The following is a 21,826-nucleotide window of genomic DNA, read 5'->3' as shown; positions in this document are numbered from 1 at the left end:
CTATAGAGTATGGGGCGGGGCATGCGGATGTCAGAACGGTCTACCATTAGGGTAAAGGGGATGACAATGACATATGCCTTAGGGTGGAAGGGTGGACGGGTTTGCACACCCGGTTGGAAACAAAGATAAGTTCTCTTATGGGAGTGTATCAAATTATTGCTTGTCACTCCCTGTTCCAGGTTTGGAACTGCGAACGTAGCTAGAAAGAAACTCCATGAAATTCTAGACACCCGGTAAAGAGGCTGACAGACATAGTTTTTCATAATATAAGCAACCTTTAAAGAAATGTTTATGAAAACATGCATTGCCTATGACTTTCTAGTCTATGGATGTAGCTAGTGCATCAAACTCTTCTTTCCCTATAATAAACTTTGAGTCCGCTCGTACTCACCTTTAAATAAAGTATTAACGAAATAACAGTGTTTCTCGGTCGTCTTAAATGTAAATGCTCCTCGATAAATGAATTTTATTATCACATGCATGCATCGTCTATGCATTGAGCTAAATACGCCACAGATGAACCAACTCCCACACACACGACACACAGCTCGAATCTTACACATATATAGTTCCCAAATTAACTATTTCCTCCTCTTCCATGCTTCAACGAACAACCAATCTTCCACCCAATGTGATCGTCTTATTCCACCATCCAGCAGCAGTCCATCAGCCGATCAGCGCACGCATCATGATCATCAAATTTCTGCAAACAATATGTGTACAAGTTTCACACAATCAAACACTTGGCCATGATTGAGTCCATGCATGTGTACTTGGTCGATTGATTCATAATCAGTTACCAAAGGTGGAGGCCGTGGCCGGCGTGGAGACTGCTGCAGGCCGGGTCCTGCAGGTTGGGCTGCGTCGGCTGCAGCCGGAAACCGGCGGCTTCGGCAGCTTGGAGCTGCAGCTGCGGGGATGTCAGCTGCAGCGCCGTGCTCGAAGACTCCTCACCACCGTAGTAGGGCGTCGGTGGGAAGGCCGGCGTCAGCATCGACAGCACTGGCGGCATCCCCACCATCTTCGGCTCACCGCCCACGCCATGCTGGTTCTCGCTGATCTATAGAACAAGAACCCAATAAGATGAAGCACCGCTATCTAATCATTGTAATTCACACATGCATGCATATATAGTTTGCTTTCAACAAAATTTTGGATTGATTCATTACCATGCGGCACAGGAAACTGTTCTGATCTTCCAAGATATGCTCCTGTTGATTGTTCAACCAGTACAAAGAGATTAACCATTTCATGCATACACCAGAACAGCAGATGGAATCCGTTTCAAAAAACAAAAGAATAGCAGAGATGGAAATGAAATAATCTGTTACCTTGCGACGCAAGTTGTCAAGCTGCTGGTTTAGGAGCTGATGCTGCAAGAAGCCAAGAACACATGCATTAACCGGGTAATTAGCACATCAATGGTGAAACTAGTTCGTAATAATTAGTACGTGTGATGCAAGCCTGGAAGGGCAGTAGCTACTAAATATTTGACTGGATAAATATCATATCATGGCATGAATTATCATACTATCTACCTTTCTTGTGCGAACTTTGCTGACGGAGAACTCAAGCTGCTGCTCTATGTCATTGATGTCGGCGAGGGAGAGGGAGGCGAGATCGTCGCCGGTGTACCTCCGGATGCCACTTTCCAGCTTCTCCATCTCGTTCCTCATCCGTGTCATCTCCACAAATATTTGCTGCATCCATGAATGCACAATGATAATAAATTCACCGGTGAAATCAGTTAGTAGAGCAACTAAATAGTACTGAAAAAGCAATCAACAATTCAAATGAGTATATATTTATTTTGTTTACCTGATCGTGGTTAATCTCCTCAAATTGACTGTTGCTGGTGTTCTGGTACTGCTCAATGAGATCCCTCAAGCTAAAAGAACAGGTAGTATAACAAGTATGTTAGTTAAACAATCCACTTAACTAGTTTTTTTTACCTGCACTTAACTAGTGTTTTGGTGATGACAACTTTAGCTTAGTTGTGTGGTATTTGACTAATTCATGGAAAACAGGGTCTTATTGTTGACAAACATCAGATAGATTACATGGAAAACCAATCTCGATTTGTGGATTTTCTTGATGCATGCCATGCATACATGTATCATGTTAAATGTAAGATAAATTTTGTTATGAAGACCCCATATGTTAGAGATTATAGCTAGGCAACTAGCTGAACGAATTTATTACTAACAAGATCGAGCTTCTACCAAAAGGTGCTCTAGTCACATAATACTATGTCTTTAGATTCACAGTAAGAGATATGAGCTTTATGATTATATATATGACTTCATGTCCAAATTACTGTTTTGGTTCTGGGTTTTATGCTGAATATAAGCAGATGACACATGACAGGCACATGTGCATGCATGTTGTTTATCAACAATTTAGCCTCGACTGATCTGAATAATGAGCTTGAATATAACTTCGAAATAAACATACAGTTTGGACTTCCGAATGCGTGGTTTTCTGAAAGTTTAACACATTTCAATCCGTGGTATTTTAACAGATTAACACATAACCCTTGATCCACACAGAGACACAGACCAACAAATTAATCCAAGGCCTTGAGACGACATGCTAAAGAAAAAGACAATAGCTCTCTTCGCAAAGAAAATCGTAAAATAAAAGCAACAAAAAAACAATACAAAGTAGAAAAACATACTCCAATTTTAGTTCGCGCACACCAAATTAACAGCGTAAACCATCTGCTAGTAGATCCGGTGGTACTCCCAAAGTCAAAAGAAAGAAAGAAGAACGTGGCAGATCATGGAAGAACATACGTGCACGCAGGGCTGGAGTACTCGAACATCCTGCCGGTGCTGGAGAAGACGACGACGCCGACGCGGGCGTCGCAGAGCACGGCCAGCTCGTTGGCCTTCTTCAGCAGCCCTCCCCGGCGCTTGGAGAAGGTCACCTGCCTGTTCGTCGCGTTCTCGATCCGCTTGATCTCGATCTTCCCGCGACCCATCACGATCGATCCAAACAGGAAACACGCCAAGTTAATCCCTTTCTGCGTCTCCTGCGCCCCTTGATTTCTCTCCTTCTAGCTGCAGGAACAAGATCGGATAAAAAGGAAGAAGGGTTAACCATGTTCATGGGAGCTCCCGTGCATCATATTAACTGGATCTAGCTAGGGCGCATTCATTCTAGTATTTGCCACAGAAAGAAATCGCTCGAACCATATTAGAACTATACAATTACAAATATATCGAAATTTCCACTCAGAAATTAGAACTAGCCAGATGCGGCCCTCTTAATTTGCCAAAAACCAAAGAACACGCTAGTCCAAGCTAATTATAAAAGAACACACTCAGAAGTAGAAAATTTCAACTGATTCTGCAAACAAGAAATAAGCATTCCTTTTCGTACTGATCATAAGGATGGAGAGACAGGAGGGGGAGTAGCTAGTAGCAGTGGTGATATGCGCATTACCTTGTGCAGTTCTTGCTTCAAAGGCTAAGGCAGAGGTGCAGAAGGAGAGACATATATAGAAGGATAGTAAGGTGCAGTACTACTGCCACTTGCTGGCTGGCTAGCTAGGTCTACACTCTCCTCACGTCATCATGCCTGTACAACAGGTCAACAGTCCAAGTAAACGAAAAGGTAAATGGTCAGCAGTAATAATTAGCTAACTGGCAGTGAATAACTATCTTTTGCTTGCATTTGTTTTGTGTGTTTGCTCCCGTGGTTGTCCACTTGCGATGTTCTGACACACGTTTTGACTAATTATTTCCTTGATAGGATTACACACAAATAATGCTCAGTTTACGTGCTGTTAGAGCAACTCTAACAGATACTATAAAATTTCGTCCCTTAAAACGTGTAGAATGGCCATCGAGAAGTTGTTTTGAGGTTTGAAAAATCATGCGGTAGAACAGAAACCATAATCAAAACCGTAATTTTTTTAAATGCACTGGCGGCAAAATTAAGTGAACTGCGCAAAGAACATACATAGATCATAAATTAAAATTAACATAGTTCTACTGCACACATCGACACTTCATCCGCCAAAGCCACTGCTCCCCGTCATCAGAGTAGCGTCGAGGTAGTCCCCAGGAAGGAGAGCCTCCTTGTACGCCTATTCGAGCCTCTCGGTGACAACGCTGGAGCTCACCGCAACCACGAGGGAGGGCGGCGGATCCACACTGTTGTTCGTGTATCGGTGGCGCCTGCAAACCTGTGCGGTGTTCAACCGCACCGCATGTGTGGCCTCCTCGGTGAGCGTGCAAGGTTCGGCGATGAAAAGCACACGCTCGGCGGGGGTGCCCACATCTTATATGACGAGGATAAGTCCACCGGCCACATCTGCGAGCGGCGCTTTTGGATATGCTAACCACGGTCACGGATTTTGCCGGAGACGCATGGAAACAGCGGCTAGAGGCGGTGGTACAAATGGCAACGAGGGTGGGGAGACAAAGAGAGGGTAGGGGTTTTGGCTGGTTGCACCCTTTATTTTTAGCGGCTTGACGGCAGGGAATACGGTGTATTTTATTTTGTTTTAAGGGCCAGCCTATTATACGGGCTATGTTTGAGCCCTAAAAACTATAAACCCGCCGAAATATTTAAGCATCAGTGATAGAGTTGCTCTTATATTTTTGCTCTCTTTCGGGAGCATACCCTAGCCTGGTGATCAAATCTCTGCAAACACTTTCATGTGTATTAGTCTAAATTTCAAGATCTGAATGTTCTGCAATACTGAAGGTTACACTCAACCCAGTCACTAGATAATTGGGAGTCAAATTATGACCACAGTCCACATGAGCATGACCAGTGCATGCAATGATACAACCTGCGAGATGCACGAGAGACTTTCATACGCTGCAGGCCACCACACACACAAACACACAAAATTCAGACGCTGCACAACTATGTTTGCTTCATGTAGCTGGCTAGGCAACGAACGGTCTGCATGGCCCTCAAAGGCACCACGGAAAGCAACGTCCTGATGAGCTCGGTGTGTGTGGACGTGTAACCGCCCTCTGACCGTGATGGCCCCAGCTGGCAGGATTCCTGAGGTGGCCTTGGCCAGAGACAGTGACACTTGCCACTGCACCCAAGAAACAAACCCTAGATAGCTAGCAACACCGTATTGACCACAGTGGCTGCATTGCTTGCCTTCATGGGGATTGCCACCTTGTTGCACATGGGGTGCTAGCTGGGATGTGCTCCCGTTTGGGAATGGGGGAATAAAATGTGGCAGAGATTTCCTCTGGGTCATTTGGGTCCATCTCCATCATATACCATGCATTGTGCCTGCTTGGATATGGTTCATTTCATATAGTTCCATGGTTGTTTTTTTACCTTTTGTGAGGACCTACACAAATATGTAACCATGCATGATGTAGTGTGAAGTTTCGTGAGGCTTTGCATTTTAATTACTCACATAGCCCATATGAATTACTACTGAATGTTACATACTGTAGCGTATGATCGACCAAACTCGAGAACTTGGAATGAACAGATGGTTAGAGAATGTTGTCTACCTATTGATGCGGCGGCTATTCTTGCTATAAAACTTCCGGCCAGGCCCTGTGACGATTTCATTTCTTGGCTACCTGAACGGAATGGGATTTTTTCAGTTCGATCAGCCTACAGACTTGGTATGCAGCCTTTGATTGAGTCTCTGAGTGCAGGTCAGAGTAGTTCAGCCCCATCTGGAGACCGGAGCATTTGGGATATTGTCTGGAAAGCAAAGGTTCCTAACAAATTAAAGGTTTTTGCTTGGAGAGCGGCAACGTCTACCCTAGTTGTTCGCTCGGGACTTAACCGGCGGATGCCAGAGGTTGACAGCACGTGTACTGTCTGTGGCGTAGCAGCCGAAGATGAACATCACGCCCTTGTTACTTGTACTTTGGCGAGAGCTCTTCGTGAAGGGATGAGACAATTCTGGGATCTGCCTAGTGAGGAGGCTTTTTTGTTTAGAGGGACCGACTGGCTGCTTGTTTTGCTTAGTAATTCATCTCAGTCTGCAAGGTCAAGGATCATTTTTCTTCTCTGGCGAGTTTGGCACCATCAGAATAATGTCGTTCATGGTGACGGACGGGCCTCCGTCTCTGCCTCGGTTTCTTTTATACGGAACTACCTGGATAGTTTCACCTCGGCTTGTGGCACGGTGTCGGACCCGAAGGGGAAAACGCCGGTTTGTTTTGCGCCTGTTTATAGTTCTGAGGGTTTATCGGTGGTGAACCGGTGGACAGCTCCAGCCATTGGCTCCCTCAAAGCCAATGTTGATGCGGCATGGGACGCAGCGAGCCGTATGGCAGGGATCGGCGTTGTCATTCGGGACCATACTGGTTACACGCTGTTATCGGAATGGAAGCATTTACCATGGTGTTCGAGCGCTGAAGAAGCAGAAGTCTTGGCTTGTATTGGGGGATTACATCATCTTATTGGCATGTCATGTGAATTTGCCGTGTTGGAGACAGATTGTCTAAGGACCATTGATGTTATGAAGAACAATCTGGTTGATAGATCATCGAGCTGGTGCCTGTACAGAGAAGGGCAGGAGCTGCTTAAGGTCTTCCGATCCATTTCTGTTTTGAAGGTGGATCGGGGGAATAATAGGGTAGCGCATGGATTGGCGCAGCTAGGCAAGAAGGGTGATTCCGGAACTATGCTAGATTCTGTTCCTGCTGCTTTGGCGGGCTTAGTTAGAAAGGATTGTAACCGGGTCGATGAGCCTTAGGTGCTTAGGTTTGTTTTGCCTGATGTAACCATTCTGTAACTCTTTGAGCAGCAAGTTTCTTACGCACTCTTTTCCTTACCAGGGTACCTAAGGGGACTGGAAGGTTTTTAATGAGGCGGCTTGCTTGCGTATATATATTATGGTTCATCTTCAAAAAAAATGATCGACCAAACACATCATTTAAAAAAAATCGTGTGGATGAAGTCATGGGTCAAGCAGGGATGCACTCGCAGTATGCTTTGGTTTTCATTGTGCCTGCTTCGATACGGTTCATTTCATATGGATCCGTGATGTTTTTTTAGATGATATCGATCCATGCATGGAGAGTTGTCAAGTTTCACGAGGTTTTGATTTTAGTTACTCTTATATAGTGCATATGAATTGACAATTCAATGTTAATTATTGCAGTGCATTTTGACAAGACGTGCCATTTTCGTTTTCCTTTTTCATTTGGATCAAGTCATGGGTTTTCTTACTTTGGCAATATCATAGATTCTGAGAGGCGCAATACACTGAGATTTTTGGGTGTCATCCGGGTCAACTCCCTATATTGTATCTCAAAATTCTGATCAATTATTGTAAGTTCCGTTACTCAAAATGGGAAAAGGTTGAATAAAGATTAGAGAAGTGGCTCGCCGGTTGGAACACGAAGTATCTATCTTCTGGTGGACCGCTTATCCTTATCAACTTTGTTCTCTGCATTACGTTTTCTATATGGATGCCGTTCTTTCAATCACCAAAGGATGCGTTACAAAGGTTAGATTATTTCAAATCGATATTTGTTTCTAACAAAGTATAGTAAAAAGGAAGAAGACTAAAGGGAACATTGCTTTCCTCCCATAAGACCAATGTTGTTTACGAGTTTAGGATCTTGATGTAAAAAATATTACACTCCTCAGTGAAAACGCTATTCACACCTCGTACTTAGGATGGTACATGGAAATATCAACCATGTGATTAGTGTTAAGGTTCCAAAGCGATTTCACATATCCAGTTGAAACCTATAGACTCTCACTTTTTTTTTGATAATGGGCGCTTTATTACTCATAAAAAGTAATTACACCCGACCTCTGCATAGCTAAGATGCACACAGCCGTTTAAAAAGTCTCAAAAGTCTGGAGTGCTAAAAAAGACGAATTACATATTAGACATGAGCAAATGTAAAACGCCTAAGGTAAAGGCGGGCACTTCTAAATTGGTCTGGCAAAAATTAACTAATTTTTTTCTAGTTTGGAACTTCTCCAATAAGGATGGATTTCATTCGAGGTTATGGGAGGACCCTTGGTCAGGCAATTTGCCTCTATAAGATCGACATTTGTTCCGTAGTTTTTTTTTTTTTTGACCAAAAACAGTAGGAGAGGCTCCTACTGTGATATATTATAGATATAATATTTACATCATCTCGGGTGCATACACCCACTTACATAGGTCTAGAGATACAATAAAATCAAAGTCTACTAATATAAGAAGAGATTGTGTTTTGTAGGTTTTGGTTAACCTTAAACCTTAGGAGTTCTAAATCTGCTATTACTCTTGCCTTCCAGGAAGCTCTTGAACGATTTATGGGGTTAGCTTCTCCTCCAAACGTAACCTTTCGGAGGGTTCTAGTTGGTCAATTGTTAGCTATGTGGAATGCTTTGTTGGGTCGACTAGAGTCGGTTCACTTAAGGTGCAAAAGAGTTTAGGTGTGTCTAGATCTCTGCAATTGCACTTTAACTTGCATTAATTCATAGTTTCATGTTGATTAATGATAAGATTTGTGGAGGCTAAATGGTCCCCTAAAATTTAAACCGTTCGGTATTTGATGAGAGGAGTGGTTTTTGTCTTGACGAAGGATAAAATTGCTAACCCTCATTGGCAAGGACATACATAAAAATGTGTTTTTGCCATGATGATGCATGAGTCGATCAAATATCTCCTTTTAATGCAAATTCGTTTGAGGGGTGTGGTTTTCTCTATAAGTGGCTTCAAATCTACACCCATCTAGCGAATGTCAGCAATATATTTAGTAATTGGTTGTGGGGAATTTCATAAGAAGTTTTCTTAACAAATCCTGGTGAGGACGGTGGCCTTGTGTTCGGCTATTTCCCTATGCAAGAATGATATATTATGTTCGATAAAAAAAAGTTTCTTCTTCACTTCATGTTATACACTCATGTACATTGCCTGTGTGGCTATGTACATGGTCTACTTCAGCGCCCAGAACAAGGAGCTCTTTACAATTGCATATACTCAGTTGGAGCGAGTAGCTAAGGAGGTGTTTACCCTCCATGGATGGCGGTTTAATCTTCGGATCGACCCCCTGTCATCCTAGGTGGACTTTAATTTGTTATCAAAGTATAACTTTTGTTTCTTTGTTATGTCATTAGATCGTGTTGGGATGCGTGCATCCTAGTCCTGCTGAGACTATGTGTAAACTCTTTGTGATTATATCGCCTTTATTATTCATAAAGCTCCCTTTATACAAAAAAGAAAACTTGTGATAGCTACCATGACTAATATGGATGCTCTTGTAGGCATTACTAAGGTATATATATTAGTATCAAATGTGTAGGGTACTCTTTAAGATATTTAGTTAACCACTGATTTGATAAGAATAAAAAGAGAAGTTACATCTCTTTTTTTAGCAAGCAAAAGTATGAAAATCATCTGTAATTAATTGAGTAAATATTGGAGAAAATAAAGTTTCCCCAAATATCTTTACTTCTTGAGGCTAGATATAGTTACCATTGAAGGTTGTATGCCCCAAAATTAATGCATATGCATAAGCTCACTGTATTCATGTTCATGCAAAAAAAAAACGTTCAAGTTTCATGTTAGAAATGCTTTCTTTTAAACAATCATGTTGGAATTGAAATGTTAACAGTGCCGTTTCTGAGCATGTGCACAAACAGCAAACACTGCAAGCACAAAAAAACTTCGTTTCAGAACTGTGTAAGCATGCTAGTTAATTTTTAGATCGTTGCACACGTCCAAAAGTAAATGTTAGTAAATGAGCATTCTCACCCACATTCACACACGAGAGCCAAAAGTAAATTTTCCATTTGCACATTGCATACCTATCCTCGAGGGCTGTCTATATAGAGAAGGATATGGTCGAAAACTCGGAAGTCAGCCCGAGCTTGGGTGCTCCGTTTATCCTACTTCCATCGAGCCATTCGTTCCCTTGACGTACGTCATATATCATGGTGTATAATTCTGTGCACACGGGCGAGACGAATACATAGCCTGAGCATGCCAACCACCTCACTGCTATGCATCCTAGCAAATCAGGATGAAAAGGTGACAGGCAACGCGTTTGCATTGTACCAAGTTCCTGGACTGCACCCTGTCCTCTTCTTGTGTTGAAACATGTGACGCCTGTGTTCATACGATGTGTGTATATATAGGCACCCAATGTCCGAATTTTTGGCACATGTATGCTATGCACCCTATAAATTCTAAAATTCAGGGTAATTTTAAATACTGAAACAAAATTTTGAATCCTCCTGAAAACAAAAGATGATCAAATATTGTACTCGTATAAAAATATTTATGCTCTAAATAATTTCATGGTATTCTGGATAAAAAAAGTAAAATTTTGACAAATATAGCGTGGATCGTGCCTAGACTGTTCTCATTTCGAGCCAAAACATTTTTTTATCCAAGTACAATATTTAATCATCTTGCTGGCTCCAATTAGAGCATCTCCATCGGCGGCCCCCAAATAGGCGTCGGCAGCTGCACCGGCACTCGCGTATGGGGGATGCCGGCACGGCTTCCTCCATTTGGGGAAGGCTTCCCCACATCGGCGGCCACAATAGGATTTTTTGAATAAAAAACACACAAACATGGATAGAAATTCAAATTTAAGGTTTTCGAATACAAGTATAGGCTAACATCCGGCCACCAAGTCGCCGTCATTCATCATAATCCGGCACCCAAAAAATAGTTTGTGCTTCAATGCCAAATGATCACAGGAAGGGCGTCAACGGAGGCTGCACCTAGACAACATCCTCCCCGTCAGCGATCACCTGCGGCACCTCGTTAGTGGACGCCGGTGGAGACATGCATGGGAGCCGGCGCAGCCATGCTCGTCGATACAAATGTCGATGTCGGCATGTACACCGGCGCAGGCAGGTGTATCGATGGTGTCGATGCTACCATGGACGCCGCCGCAGCTTGCGTCACCATCACCTCCTTGCCGATGCGCTCGCGGTACATCTCGAGGCACACCCTCGCCAATAGATCCATGCTCGCCATGTCCGCCATCAAGATCTTCGATTCTTGAGTCATCTTGGCCAATGATAGCTGCGTCGCTTCATTCATGGCTTTCATGACGCCGGCTTGAGCTTCCATCTTGGTCGCCTCCACCTTCTCCCTCTCGAGCCCAATCTTCACATCTTGCTTCTCTAACATTGCCTTCCACATGGCGGCGCCCCTATCCTCCGCCGCCTTATTCTTGATGGAGAAGGAGGACACCATCTTCTCGATGGAGGCGTCGATGGTGGCTAATGTTGGCGCCACATTCCTCTCGGCCATGGCTTTCTTGTTGCCAGGGCCGGCTGCGACTGGTCCATCTTCTCCAACGTGGTTCTTGTCATTGAGAGTGAGGCAGACGGCGTCCCACTTCTTGCAACCCTCAATCTTTGTGAAGCAATGCATGAAGGGGAAGTCCTTGTCGCCATTTTGATGCTTGTACATGGTGAGGGCGTTGAGAATCTAGCAAATGCATGAAGAGCCTGCAATTCATGAATACAATGACATGAAGCTATCAAATGGTAGACATGAATACAGTGCCAATACATACCCAATACACCATCGTTTTGCCGCTCTCGGCACGGTTCTTCACCTTCTCATAGTAGCCATTAAACATGTTGCATGCCTTCTTGATGAGGTTCCAACGGTGAGACATGACGAACTCGTTCTGGATCATGTGGAGGGTGGCGTACTCACCAAAATTCTTCCTCGCATTGAATTGATCAAATATGCTTTTGTAGTACTTGCCGCCGGATTGATTGGCGCCGGTGATGGGGCAGAACCTTACCAGATTCCACGTGTCGACGAGGCACATGTCCTCTAGGGAGTTCCACTTCGGCCCTCAAGTGTCGACGGCCTTCTTCTTCCTCATCTTCTTGTTCTTCGTGGACATGCCGGTGTCGATGTCGATCAGCTCCTCCTCGGCTACCTCATCAGCGTCCTCGTCGATCTTCTCGCTGTCCACCTCATCTCCTTCCTCGTAGTCGTCGCCCAATTCACCGTAGTCATCCTCCTCGAAGACGGGCTCGTAGGCGTGGCCGTGGCGGATCATGCCACTCAGGATGTCAATGCCGTTCACCTAGCAAACCAATCAAAAGGCTCACATTTTGCTCCCGGAGCTCTATTATATGTGCACAAGCCATGGTTCAAGGGAAAACTTACATCTTCGTCCTCCATGGCGGCCCCGGATGCGCTGCCGAACACATGGTGGGTGCTCCTGCTGTCACCGCTGAACAGGCTGCGGGGGAGACCAGTGCGGTCAGTCACGTGGCCGGCGCTACCTCCTGATGCGCGGCGCAGATCCGGCGTGCCATTGTTAATGTCGCTATTGAGGTCGATGGTGAAGCGTATGGCGTTGCTACCCCTCGGTGCCGACGCCCGCGAGTACGTCGCGTTCGGGTCGACGGTCATGTCGATGTCGGCATACTCGGGGGAGTAGCGGGCGCACCCCTCCATCTACGAGAAATGCATCTGCGATATCGATGGAGGCTCGGCGAAGTAGGCCGTCGAGGAGGGAGAGGCGCTTCTCGAGAACGCACCGCCGCCTGCCATGCTGCGGCCAGTGAGGGGGTAGCAGCCGCTTTCGGCTTTGGATGGCATGCCACCCAAGCTCAGGCACATCTCCATCGTGGCTGCCGTCGCCACTTCCTCAACTGCTTTCGCATCGCTCGCGAGGCGACGCCGTCTACGGTCCACCGTCAAGATGGAGTAGCGCCTCTTCTCGTCGTCCCACTACTTCTGCGTCATGTGCGCTGGCTTCTCCTTCGGCGCCACCACACGCGGTTTCGCCGTAGCCTTCTTCTTCGGTGACATGGTGGCGAGGGTTTTGCGGCAAGGATTTTGCATCATGGGAGCTGGATGGATGCGGGAGATAGAGCGGCGAGCGGTAGGGGGGAGATTTTGGGGAAACTTGTAGGGATTGGGCTCGTGTGGATGATAGGCGGAGCCCACTCGTTGAATCTGACGTGGTGCTGGCGTGCCCGTTCGGCGCCCCGCACAAAGGGGTCAGCACGGGGTTGTTGACTGTTTTATTGGGCTCGAAACAGCGCCGGCGCTTTTTGGGACGCGCCGGAGTCTGTGTGCCAAAAAAAAACTATTTCATGTTGATATTTTTGCACCGTACAATATGGCATTGTCAAAATCCAGGAATTTTTTGTCGGACTGTTTTGAAACTCTAAAATGCTGGTTTGGAAAAATAATCTCCACGGAGGCAACTTTCAAAAACCTAGTTAGTAGCTATAGCTTAACACAACAGGTCCAAGATGTGCCAAACTTCGGTACATGTTGCACCTGCTCAACCACACAGCCGGATTTAATTGATTTAATTCCCATACTGCCGACCATCCATATTCATTCAATATCTTACGGGAGATGTACACAACGTGCAGTGGTATAGCAAATTTCAGCCAATTCTTCATACTAAAAAATAAAAACATTAAATGCTCATGGATTAACCTCAGCCACACATTCATCGAGTGCACCCAAGCTCGGGTGTAATTCGTCCGCACTGAGGATATGGTTTCCATTTATGATGCACTGATAGAGAAAAGAAACAGCCTCTCGTTACATCATGTGGTGGAGTACAAGTGCAAAACAGTTCACAATAATTGCCCCTTCTTTTCTGCCACTGATTAAGCTTAGGTGGAATCAAATGGCAGCAGAAATGGAAAAGGTTTGTGGTGAGGAGGTTTAGTAAAAAATGTTCCAACAGCCAACACCACTTTACAGCAATGACAAGGGCATCGATGTGCCAACTGCAAGTTGTCAGGAAAGATGAAGTTTTCTTTTTTTTTTTCAGATGAGAGATTATGTGATGAGAAGAAGTAAACATGTTCGACTAGCACTTTCTTTAAACATGTTGCTTAACTTTGGGTGCAAATTTAATAGTTGTCATAAATGAAGTCTAAATAGTAGTTCCAACAATTCAAGAGACAAGCTAAGAACATCACCTTGCATGTCTCTGTTAGGTGTACAAGTCAAGCTACGAGCAGACATGATTTGCCGTCCATTCTTCTGTCTTACACATATCACAGTTTCCTCAGGTTGTAGCTTATTAAGTAGCTGCTCTTTCTTCAGAGCTATGAGTAGCTATGAAGTTGGTATATGCAGTATGCTTATGAACAAAAATCTGAATGCACTCAAGGATAATCTTGTACGAACGTACTGCACACATGCATTTCAAGACTCAAATGAAATAAGCTGCGAAATGGAAATGTACATGCACCAACACACGTTTCAACAGTCGCTATGTAAAACACAATACTTTTTGCCCCTCAGTATTCCTCAAACAGGGGGTAGACAGGCAGTTCTATCTTTTTCACACAGGCATAGGATCCACTATGAAGAAAGGAACCAATCTGTTTACCGTGCTGGACTAGTCTTCACGCTCTGGTGACTACCAGTTCAGGAAGGCAGGATTCTTGCAAGGGCAACATGATGATTGGCAAATGAGGCAAACCAGCAGAGGTATGACATCAACCTCCACCAATCTTTTTTTTCTTACAGGGCTCTCCATAGGAGAGCATTCGGAATATTGGATTATAGGCTTGGGGGGAAAGAAAGTACTTTTCACTAAATCAGTTGCAAATCACCTAACAAATCACAATCATTTTCCTACCGCTGTCATACCAGCGTCGAAACTACCATCAATAACCCTAAGACCTAATCAGAAGTAACTGTTCCAGCCAACAATGATGGGCATAAATTAACAGAAGCCTGAATTTAGAGGCCTTTAGTTCACAATCATGTCATGACTTCATTGTAACATCTACTGAGACTGCTGCGGCTCTTCAGGGGTCTCGACCTGTTGCCCTTGAGGCTGCTGCCACGCATACGTCGCTGGGTGACCCTGCTGTCCACCATACATCATTCCTACTCCGGGCACCTGTTGCGCTGGCATGTAGTAATAAGGAGGATAGGTATCAGCTGGTGCCCCTACAGCAGGTGGCAAGCCCACCCTCGGAAGCCCAAGGCCCTCCTCCTTCATGTCATCCCTAGGAATGATGTCCACCAAGAAGTCATAGATGTCAGTCCTTGTAATAGCAGCTGCAATGTCATTTTTCTGCAAGGTCCTGCGCTTGTTCTCCTCAGTGTGCATCCATGACCTGAGTGTTAACTCTAAGATAAATACCTCACACGCCTTTGCAAAGACAACAGGAGCTTCTGCAGAGATCATTCGGACATCCTCGTCAGCCTTCATTATCTTTTTTATCCTAGCTAGTGGTAAGGTGTGGTTCTTGAAGTCAGCTGCCTGCTCGATCTCCTCCATTTGGCTAGCCCAGAACTCACGGAGTTGCTGCTGCTGCTGTTGCTGCAGTTGTTGGTGGAATTGCTGGGCTTGTTGATAAACCAGTTGGTGCTGAGCACTGAGTTGAGCTGGATTAGTGGGGAATGGCATTGTTGACTGTGAGCCGGGAGGAATGGCACCCGGAGCTCCAGCTACCATGGTTGGAGGTGGATAGGCACCAGCAGGAGGATATGATTGTGACCCAGCAGTAGCAACACCAATCACAGGCTCAGGTTGCGAGGATGGCTCCATGTGAGATCTTGTTCCCCCAAAAATCAATTATCTTTCAAACTCTGGAGAAAACAGTTGCAGGTATTAATCAACTTGTTTTTCATCTCAATTAATCAGAAAACGGATAAACTACTGGAATTTTGCCAAATATATTGTAGATGAATCTGAACTCCTCCTTATATGACTGAAGCTCTGTTTTAAAATATTTTCAGAACAGATATGAACTCAAGATTTCATCTTGATAGGTCCATCACAGTATTCCAAAGAGAAAATTATTAGCGCCACACACAGAAAAAGTGAAATTAAAATGCAAAGCACCATCACCAACACAGGCAGAAGTGGAATAAAATCAAACAGACAATGTAAATCGTAATCACAACTTTCCATCAATCTTGTCACATTATGTGTGGTCGGAAGGCAAATTTTCTTTTTATACTCTATCCAAGTCCAGTATCAATAAATTTGAAAGTGTGTGTATGCACATGCCAACAAACAACAAATAGTATGGACAGATGCAGAAGAGTCCAATTTATGAATTACTTCAACAAAGCAAGTTACATGAATCCGCGTGAACCACACATACAGTTCAGAGCCTCAGACCATCCATGTATAGCATACACCAAATGTCTGAGGATTTTCTGTGCAAGCAGGTCCCCCGGGTGACACGCAAAAGCTACATAAACCCACACCTTCAGTTAGGACTTGGGAGTGTCTACCAAAAGGGTGGTTCGGGTAGCTACATATTCCTCCTAAATTAGTAAGGCAGTGCCATACATTTGCATTAACCAGAAGAAGCTGTGAATTAAGTCAATATCACACCCAGATCCAGATGACAAACCTTGTAAAGCTTAAATAAAGTCAAAGTGAAGTGACGTGACGTGTAAAAGAAAACTTTCTTTATTTCCTGATGGCACAGCTTATGTATACAAACTTTGATGACGGAAAGAACAAAGTTAGTTTAATTAGACCTACTACATCATCAAGTTTGTCACGCACGACCAAGACGCCAAATGGTTTACGCTGTCTTCTCATCAACACTTTTCACCATCACTAAAAAATGGCTTATTGTGTCCCGCAAGTAATCTAAAGGCAGATAACAACTACCTTTAATAGGATATCTTTCAAGGAAAATAGCAATTGGGCAGCTTCAGATCGTTCACATGTATGGCGTGGGCAAAGGAGGACCTTGTGTATGCCGTGTCACCATGACATTCGGACACAGCTGGGCATCACTGAATACCTTCCAAAACCCAGACTCATAAAAGCATGCAACCAAAAACGTGGTTTCCAATACCTTGGTATAATTTAATGCTTAGGAGGTACCAAGGGGATGAACCTACGCCAATACTCATTTGTCGAAGCCCGAGCTTCTCCGGAGCCAATCCCAACTAAGCACGTCGCACAGTTAAGTTTGTCTATTTCGCAAGCTTACTGAATTTGCACTGAAGAGTGTGCACAATAAATCTCTGAAGTCTATTTGCATGGATAGAAATAGCACACAAAATTGAATACGCCACGTACATCCAGTTTCTTAGCTCTCATATCTACAAGGATCGAGCCTGTCACACAGTTCAGCAACCTGGAGAAGAAAATAAAAACTGCTGCGCATGTACAATTGCACAGAATAGGCTCAGCAAGCTGCCCATGCCTGAAAAATCGCAGAGAAACAAACAACCATACCTACGAGAAAATACCGCTGGACGTATAACTGAATCTAGCTTAGAATTACGGATCGCTCGGATGCATGCCCTGTAACAGTGCCAACGCCTGGCCAGGGTGATGGACCGATGACTACTGAGGAGTTACTCGAAGAGCAGGGCACCCATAATTTTAGCACAAACACCGCCAATTTCAACCACGGATCACTCAGGCACGTGCCGTAGAACAGTTCCAAGGCTTGGCCAAGGTGATGGGCCGATAGTTACCGACGATTTAACCGACTCCTCCCTCGAAGATCTCCAATAATTCTAGTACGAACGCTACTAATTTCAAAAGTGAACCCGTCTCCAAATCGCGCTAATCCAACGAACTCGGCAAGCACGGAAACTGCTAACATATAGCACAGGGAGCACACGTAAAACGGGAGAGAAAATTCCGGCCAATCTAAGCACGCATGCATGCGGTAACCGGACGGGATCAGGCCCGGCTTAGCCGAGGATTAGGGGGAAAGTGGAACGGAAGCAGGGTCGTTACCGATAAACCGCCGGATCTCCTGGAGGCCGGATGCGACTGCGGGCGGCGCCGGCGAGCAGGGCGGTGGTGGAGGGGCGCCCTACTTGGCTGGTAGATTCTCCGGAGCCCTCGGCGGAGCGGAGGCGGAGAGAGACGGGGTCGCCCTTGGTCAAGGACGAGGAGGAGAAGAGTCAAGGACAGAGAGACGAGACTAGTGTAGCAGGGTTAATTATGGTGATGGGCTTAGAAGCAAGATAAGCCTCGGCCTTGATGATGGCGTCACGTTGAAGCGAGATTAACCCGGCCCGTAATTAGCCTGTATAGGCCAGAATTTGACGGCGCCACGTACAGACCGTGGGCCTTCCAATTGCATGCCGTTTGGGCCTTCGCAATTGTTTATGTTGCGGAAGAGATTTTCTTATTTCTTCCATGTACAAGAAATATCGAAATATTGGAGTTTCTCGTACCTCAAAACTAGCTCAAGGTCGGTAGAAGTTAAGTATTAACAAAATTTTACAGCCCGAGTTTTAATTCAACACGTGCTAAGATTAGCCGGATTTTAGCTCAAAACTAGCATAGGGAGTATGAAGCCGAGCTAACTAACTCGAACTCAGTTTGCAGCCCTAAATGCAACCCATAGTCCTCCATAGGAACCTTTTTTTTTTACAGAAAAGGGTCGCGAAAGACCTAGAAACTGCATTACTCAGCGGTGGTAACAATACAAATTACAACAAGGCTCTCGAGAGATACAAAAACTACAACAAGACCTAGGATTCCTTCAAAACAGACCCTACAAAGATTGAGAAAAAAAAAAGCAATTGAGTCCACTTTCTTCATCACCACAAGCGTTGCTTGACCTGCGATTCCGATGACCCATCCCAGCTCCGGGGGCAAAACCTCATGGTCTAGGAAGAGCTTGCTCTGCATCATCGAGGTTGAAAGGCCTCCACATAAGGAGGTTGAAGATGCACCTGCGCATACACTGCACTGGCTCGTGGAGTGGACGCCCTTGGCCAGAGATCACCGCGGCCAAGCTTGCCGTTGTGTAGGAACTCCACAAAGCAGCTTCATGATCTTTCACTGGCACTCCAGATCCCAACACAGCTGCCCACCTTCGCCTCCATGGCGGCCAGGACAAGGGAGCTCGGCGTGAGGAAGAGCACCAACGAGACTGCCCTTATTTAAGAGGATTCTGCAAGATCCCTCCCTAGATCTCAATCTCCACCACAGAGCTTCGTCGGAGAACGACACCCACAGCCACCCGAAACCGGCCTCCTCCCCCATCCCCTCTAGCCGGCACCTCATGGCATCTGATGTGACGAAACCACGACATACATCCTAGAGGGAATGCAACTTGGGCTACAGAAAAAAAGCTCCAAACTTGTGAGTGGCTCCACATCAACTTATTTTTTTAGCTCGACTCGAGTTTCGCTCAGGAAGAAAAATGAGCCAAGTATGAGTGCTTTATTTAGCTTAAACCGAAAGAGAAACAAGCTGGTCTCGAGCCAACGATAGCTCTGCTCGACTTAGCTTGATAGACTGAAAAATATAAATGCGCATCATAATTATGTTACATATTAAAAGAAAATATGTCATTTACAATGTGGATTGAATTGTTTCCTTATATTGTTGATGGAATTTTCTGTCCGCATGTTTTGGAAGAGATTTGTTTATTTCTTCCATCTACAAGAAATATGAAAAACTATAGTTTCTTGTAGCTCAAAACTAGCTCAAGGTATTTACAAGTTAACCATCAACCAAATTTTGCAGCTCGAGTTGTAATCCAACACGAGCGGAGCTTGCTCGGATTTTAGTACGAGGCTGAGCTAATTGACTCGAGCTGAGTTTGCAGCCCTAAATGCAACCCATAGGAACCTCTACGCACACACACGCGCCGATCGCCTGTTTGTGAATCTGGATGTCAGTGGCACAACCCTGTAAAATTACAAACGGACTGCATCGGCAAGATTCCACAGGACGCTGCCGTTGCACGTCCATGTCATCGTTATCGTTGGCAAAGGCAGGCAGGCAGGCGGCAGGCATCTTCTCGTCCGCCCCCACATCCCCGAACCGGTGCGGTGGTGGTGACACTGACAGATCACTGAAAGACGTGACCGCAGGCAGAGGTAAATTCATTCGATTCGATCAGGGCCAATAATTGCGCCACCACCACCCCGACCGTCACTTATTCGCTTCCCACGGCGTCGCCGTCACCGCCGGGTACCACCCCACCGCGCGCATTCATTGCTCCGCAGGCCGCAGTACTCCGTACGTACGCCTCGCCGTCTGCATTTCTGCAGCTGAGGAATCAAACAAACCATCTTTTGTTCGTGTGCGTCTCCGATCCAGTATGCAAGCTCGACTGATCCAGCAATGGCCTACTACTATATTAATTTACAATGAATCGTCTCGATTCCACGGGCTTTCCCTTCGGATCGGGAAAGTTTTCGATGCTTTCCAGAGGTTGAGGAAAAGAGCATGAAGAGAAAAGGTGAGCTAAAAACAAGCAGTGCAGCACAGAGGCTAATGATCTGCTAGTGGCTCGCGGCGGTTGGCCGGGCGGCGGTGACGATGATGCCGGCGGGCGCTGCAACGGCTCCCGCGACGGACGAGGAGGTGGTGATGGCGGCGCCGGGCGCGAGCACGAAGCGGGAGGAGAAGGTGTAGCTGTAGTAGAGGCTGCTGGCGTCCGGGTCGCCGAAGCCGGTGTGGTCGAAGTTGCGCGCGTAGCTCAGCGGATCGTACTGGCACCCGCGGAGCGCCTCCGCCGACGCCGATGGCGGCCTGGCCGCCGCGCACAGCGCCTGCCTGCCCTGCCGCCGCAGCCGCCGCACCAGCCGCCCCAGCCCGCACCCGCCGCCGCAGCACCGCCGCGCCGCGGGGCCGACCACGCCGCCGCCTCGGCAGGACGCAGCGCCGGCGCCGCTGCCGGCTTCTACCATCGCCGCTTGCTTGCTCCCTGTGGTGTGGCGTCGTGCGCGCAGCACTGGAGTGCAGTGCGGCTCAGCTCGGGGACTTGTGCCGGGCGCGTGTGGGTTGTTGGTAGGTAGGCGTGTCCGTGAAGACCGTGGCCGTGGCCGTGATTTATAAAGAAGGAATCCAACCGTGAGCGCGGCGCACCTCCATCCAGTCCAAGAGAGCGAATATCGTCTGAAACGAGCCATGAGCCAGTCGGAGAGCACCGAAAATAGGCAACAAGTTCAGGGTTCATAGAATCACCCAGCAGCTAATCTTTCAAGGAAGGCATCTAAATCTACAGTTAGTTTAGCCTGCGAACGCTATAGAGATGAGATGACGGTAAATCTGTAATTTGAGCTGCTAACATCTGGCTCGATCATTTGGGTTTCCTTTGGATCTGGAGTGTGGAGTGGAGGGGAGGGAACAAAACGGTGGGCAGTACGGTTGGCAGTGGCACCCACGCGGGTCGGCATCGGCAACGGCAAGGACGCCGGCATGGCATGGGCCTCCCTTGTCGCAGAGCAAAGCGTGACAGCAAGCCACGTCGTCCCTACTCGCCCGTCCCGATCTGATCTAGTCCCTCTCTCTCTCTCGCTTGCTCATTTGGCAATGGGCAGTGGCACACAATTCACAGCTGTGCGCTCTCGGATTAGCTTCCAAGCACACCATTGCCAGGTTGCCATTTCGACCGAGTTCAGCTTGCTGACTGTCCACTGCAGTTTTATCCACCCTTTGCAACAACTTCCTTACAAAAATAAATAGAACACTCGTCTTAAGTTCGGCAGTGCTTGATGCCACTTTCGATCCTCCGACGTAACGTAGCTTGTGTAGGAGAAATCTTGAAAAAACTCAGACATTTGAAGAAGCATCGGTTCGAAGATGTCAGTGACCACGATCTTGCGAGTTTAAAGTCCCGGGGAAGCTAGTACCAAGGTGGGATGGAAGATAATCTCAACTCCAAACAGACAAAGAGAAAGGAGAAACGGTAAGTTCCTCGATGAAGTCGTACTTGGCTGAGCTTCATTAGGTGGAGGTGGAACTCGAAGATACCAGTACGCTGCGACATCATCCCCTCCATAGGACACTATCGTCGTAGACCGACACTTTTCACGCCAAACCTAATGTCCGTCGATCGACTCCAAACTCCAGCCTATCCACGCTCTTCCGAGGAAGAGGCACTTTAGGGTACAATTTACTAGTCATGTTGGCTAGTAGTAGTGATTCATATGATCATATCCACT

At 46.2% G+C, this 21,826-nt stretch overlaps 4 protein-coding genes across 7 annotated transcripts; all 4 read right to left on the bottom strand.

The window, feature by feature from the left end:
- Window positions 1–435: 435 nt before the first annotated feature.
- On the bottom strand, window positions 436–3,546 carry LOC127307995 (MADS-box transcription factor 29). 4 transcript variants are annotated; one of them, XM_051338753.2, is made up of 8 exons: window positions 3,448–3,545; window positions 2,796–3,062; window positions 1,819–1,888; window positions 1,539–1,700; window positions 1,332–1,373; window positions 1,170–1,211; window positions 801–1,060; window positions 436–703 (listed from the first exon to the last, which is right to left on the bottom strand). In XM_051338753.2, coding segments are annotated over exons 2-8 (765 nt in total). In that variant the 5' UTR covers window positions 2,984–3,062; window positions 3,448–3,545; the 3' UTR covers window positions 436–702. The 4 variants fall into 4 exon arrangements, with proteins under 4 accessions (XP_051194713.1, XP_051194710.1, XP_051194712.1 ...); XM_051338750.2 differs by lacking the exon at window positions 436–703 and having other exon boundaries at window positions 797–1,060; window positions 3,448–3,546; XM_051338752.2 differs by lacking the exons at window positions 436–703; window positions 3,448–3,545 and adding an exon at window positions 3,385–3,428 and having other exon boundaries at window positions 797–1,060.
- A 7,180-nt stretch (window positions 3,547–10,726) lies between these two features.
- On the bottom strand, window positions 10,727–11,753 carry LOC139832395 (uncharacterized). Its single transcript, XM_071822145.1, has 2 exons — window positions 11,490–11,753; window positions 10,727–11,401 (listed from the first exon to the last, which is right to left on the bottom strand). The coding sequence occupies exons 1-2, from the start codon at window positions 11,751–11,753 to the stop codon at window positions 10,727–10,729; spliced, it is 939 nt and encodes a 312-aa protein (XP_071678246.1).
- Window positions 11,754–14,378: 2,625 nt separating this feature from the next.
- On the bottom strand, window positions 14,379–17,849 carry LOC127307993 (nuclear transcription factor Y subunit C-4). Its single transcript, XM_051338749.2, has 2 exons — window positions 17,649–17,849; window positions 14,379–15,517 (listed from the first exon to the last, which is right to left on the bottom strand). The coding sequence occupies exon 2, from the start codon at window positions 15,474–15,476 to the stop codon at window positions 14,706–14,708; it is 771 nt and encodes a 256-aa protein (XP_051194709.1). The 5' UTR covers window positions 15,477–15,517; window positions 17,649–17,849; the 3' UTR covers window positions 14,379–14,705.
- Window positions 17,850–19,935: 2,086 nt separating this feature from the next.
- Window positions 19,936–20,695, bottom strand: LOC127307992 (uncharacterized). The gene has a single exon (XM_051338748.2). It carries the CDS (start codon window positions 20,567–20,569, stop codon window positions 20,162–20,164), a length of 408 nt encoding a protein of 135 aa, XP_051194708.1. The 5' UTR covers window positions 20,570–20,695; the 3' UTR covers window positions 19,936–20,161.
- Between the last annotated feature and the right edge of the window lie 1,131 nt (window positions 20,696–21,826).

The sequence above is a fragment of the Lolium perenne genome, chromosome 6, assembly GCF_019359855.2.
Source record: "Lolium perenne isolate Kyuss_39 chromosome 6, Kyuss_2.0, whole genome shotgun sequence".
Classification (NCBI taxonomy): domain Eukaryota; kingdom Viridiplantae; phylum Streptophyta; class Magnoliopsida; order Poales; family Poaceae; genus Lolium; species Lolium perenne.
Note: the sequence above shows the minus strand (reverse complement) of the source record. Positions and strands in the feature narration are given on the sequence as shown.

Excerpts from the sequence above, each read along its gene's own strand:
- LOC139832395 (XM_071822145.1), bottom strand. The coding sequence starts at position 11,753 with ATGTGCCTCGTCGACACGTGGAATCTGGTAAGGTTCTGCCCCATCACC. Across the intron at positions 11,402-11,489 it reads GCAAAACGATGGTGTATTGG|ATTCTCAACGCCCTCACCAT; the intron begins GTATGTATTGGC and ends TGCATTTGCTAG.
- LOC127307995 (XM_051338750.2), bottom strand. The coding sequence starts at position 2,983 with ATGGGTCGCGGGAAGATCGAGATCAAGCGGATCGAGAACGCGACGAAC. Across the intron at positions 1,889-2,795 it reads TACTCCAGCCCTGCGTGCAC|CTTGAGGGATCTCATTGAGC; the intron begins GTATGTTCTTCC and ends CTGTTCTTTTAG. Across the intron at positions 1,374-1,538 it reads GCAAAGTTCGCACAAGAAAG|CATCAGCTCCTAAACCAGCA; the intron begins GTAGATAGTATG and ends GGCTTCTTGCAG.
- LOC127307993 (XM_051338749.2), bottom strand. The coding sequence starts at position 15,476 with ATGGAGCCATCCTCGCAACCTGAGCCTGTGATTGGTGTTGCTACTGCT.
- LOC127307992 (XM_051338748.2), bottom strand. The coding sequence starts at position 20,569 with ATGGTAGAAGCCGGCAGCGGCGCCGGCGCTGCGTCCTGCCGAGGCGGC.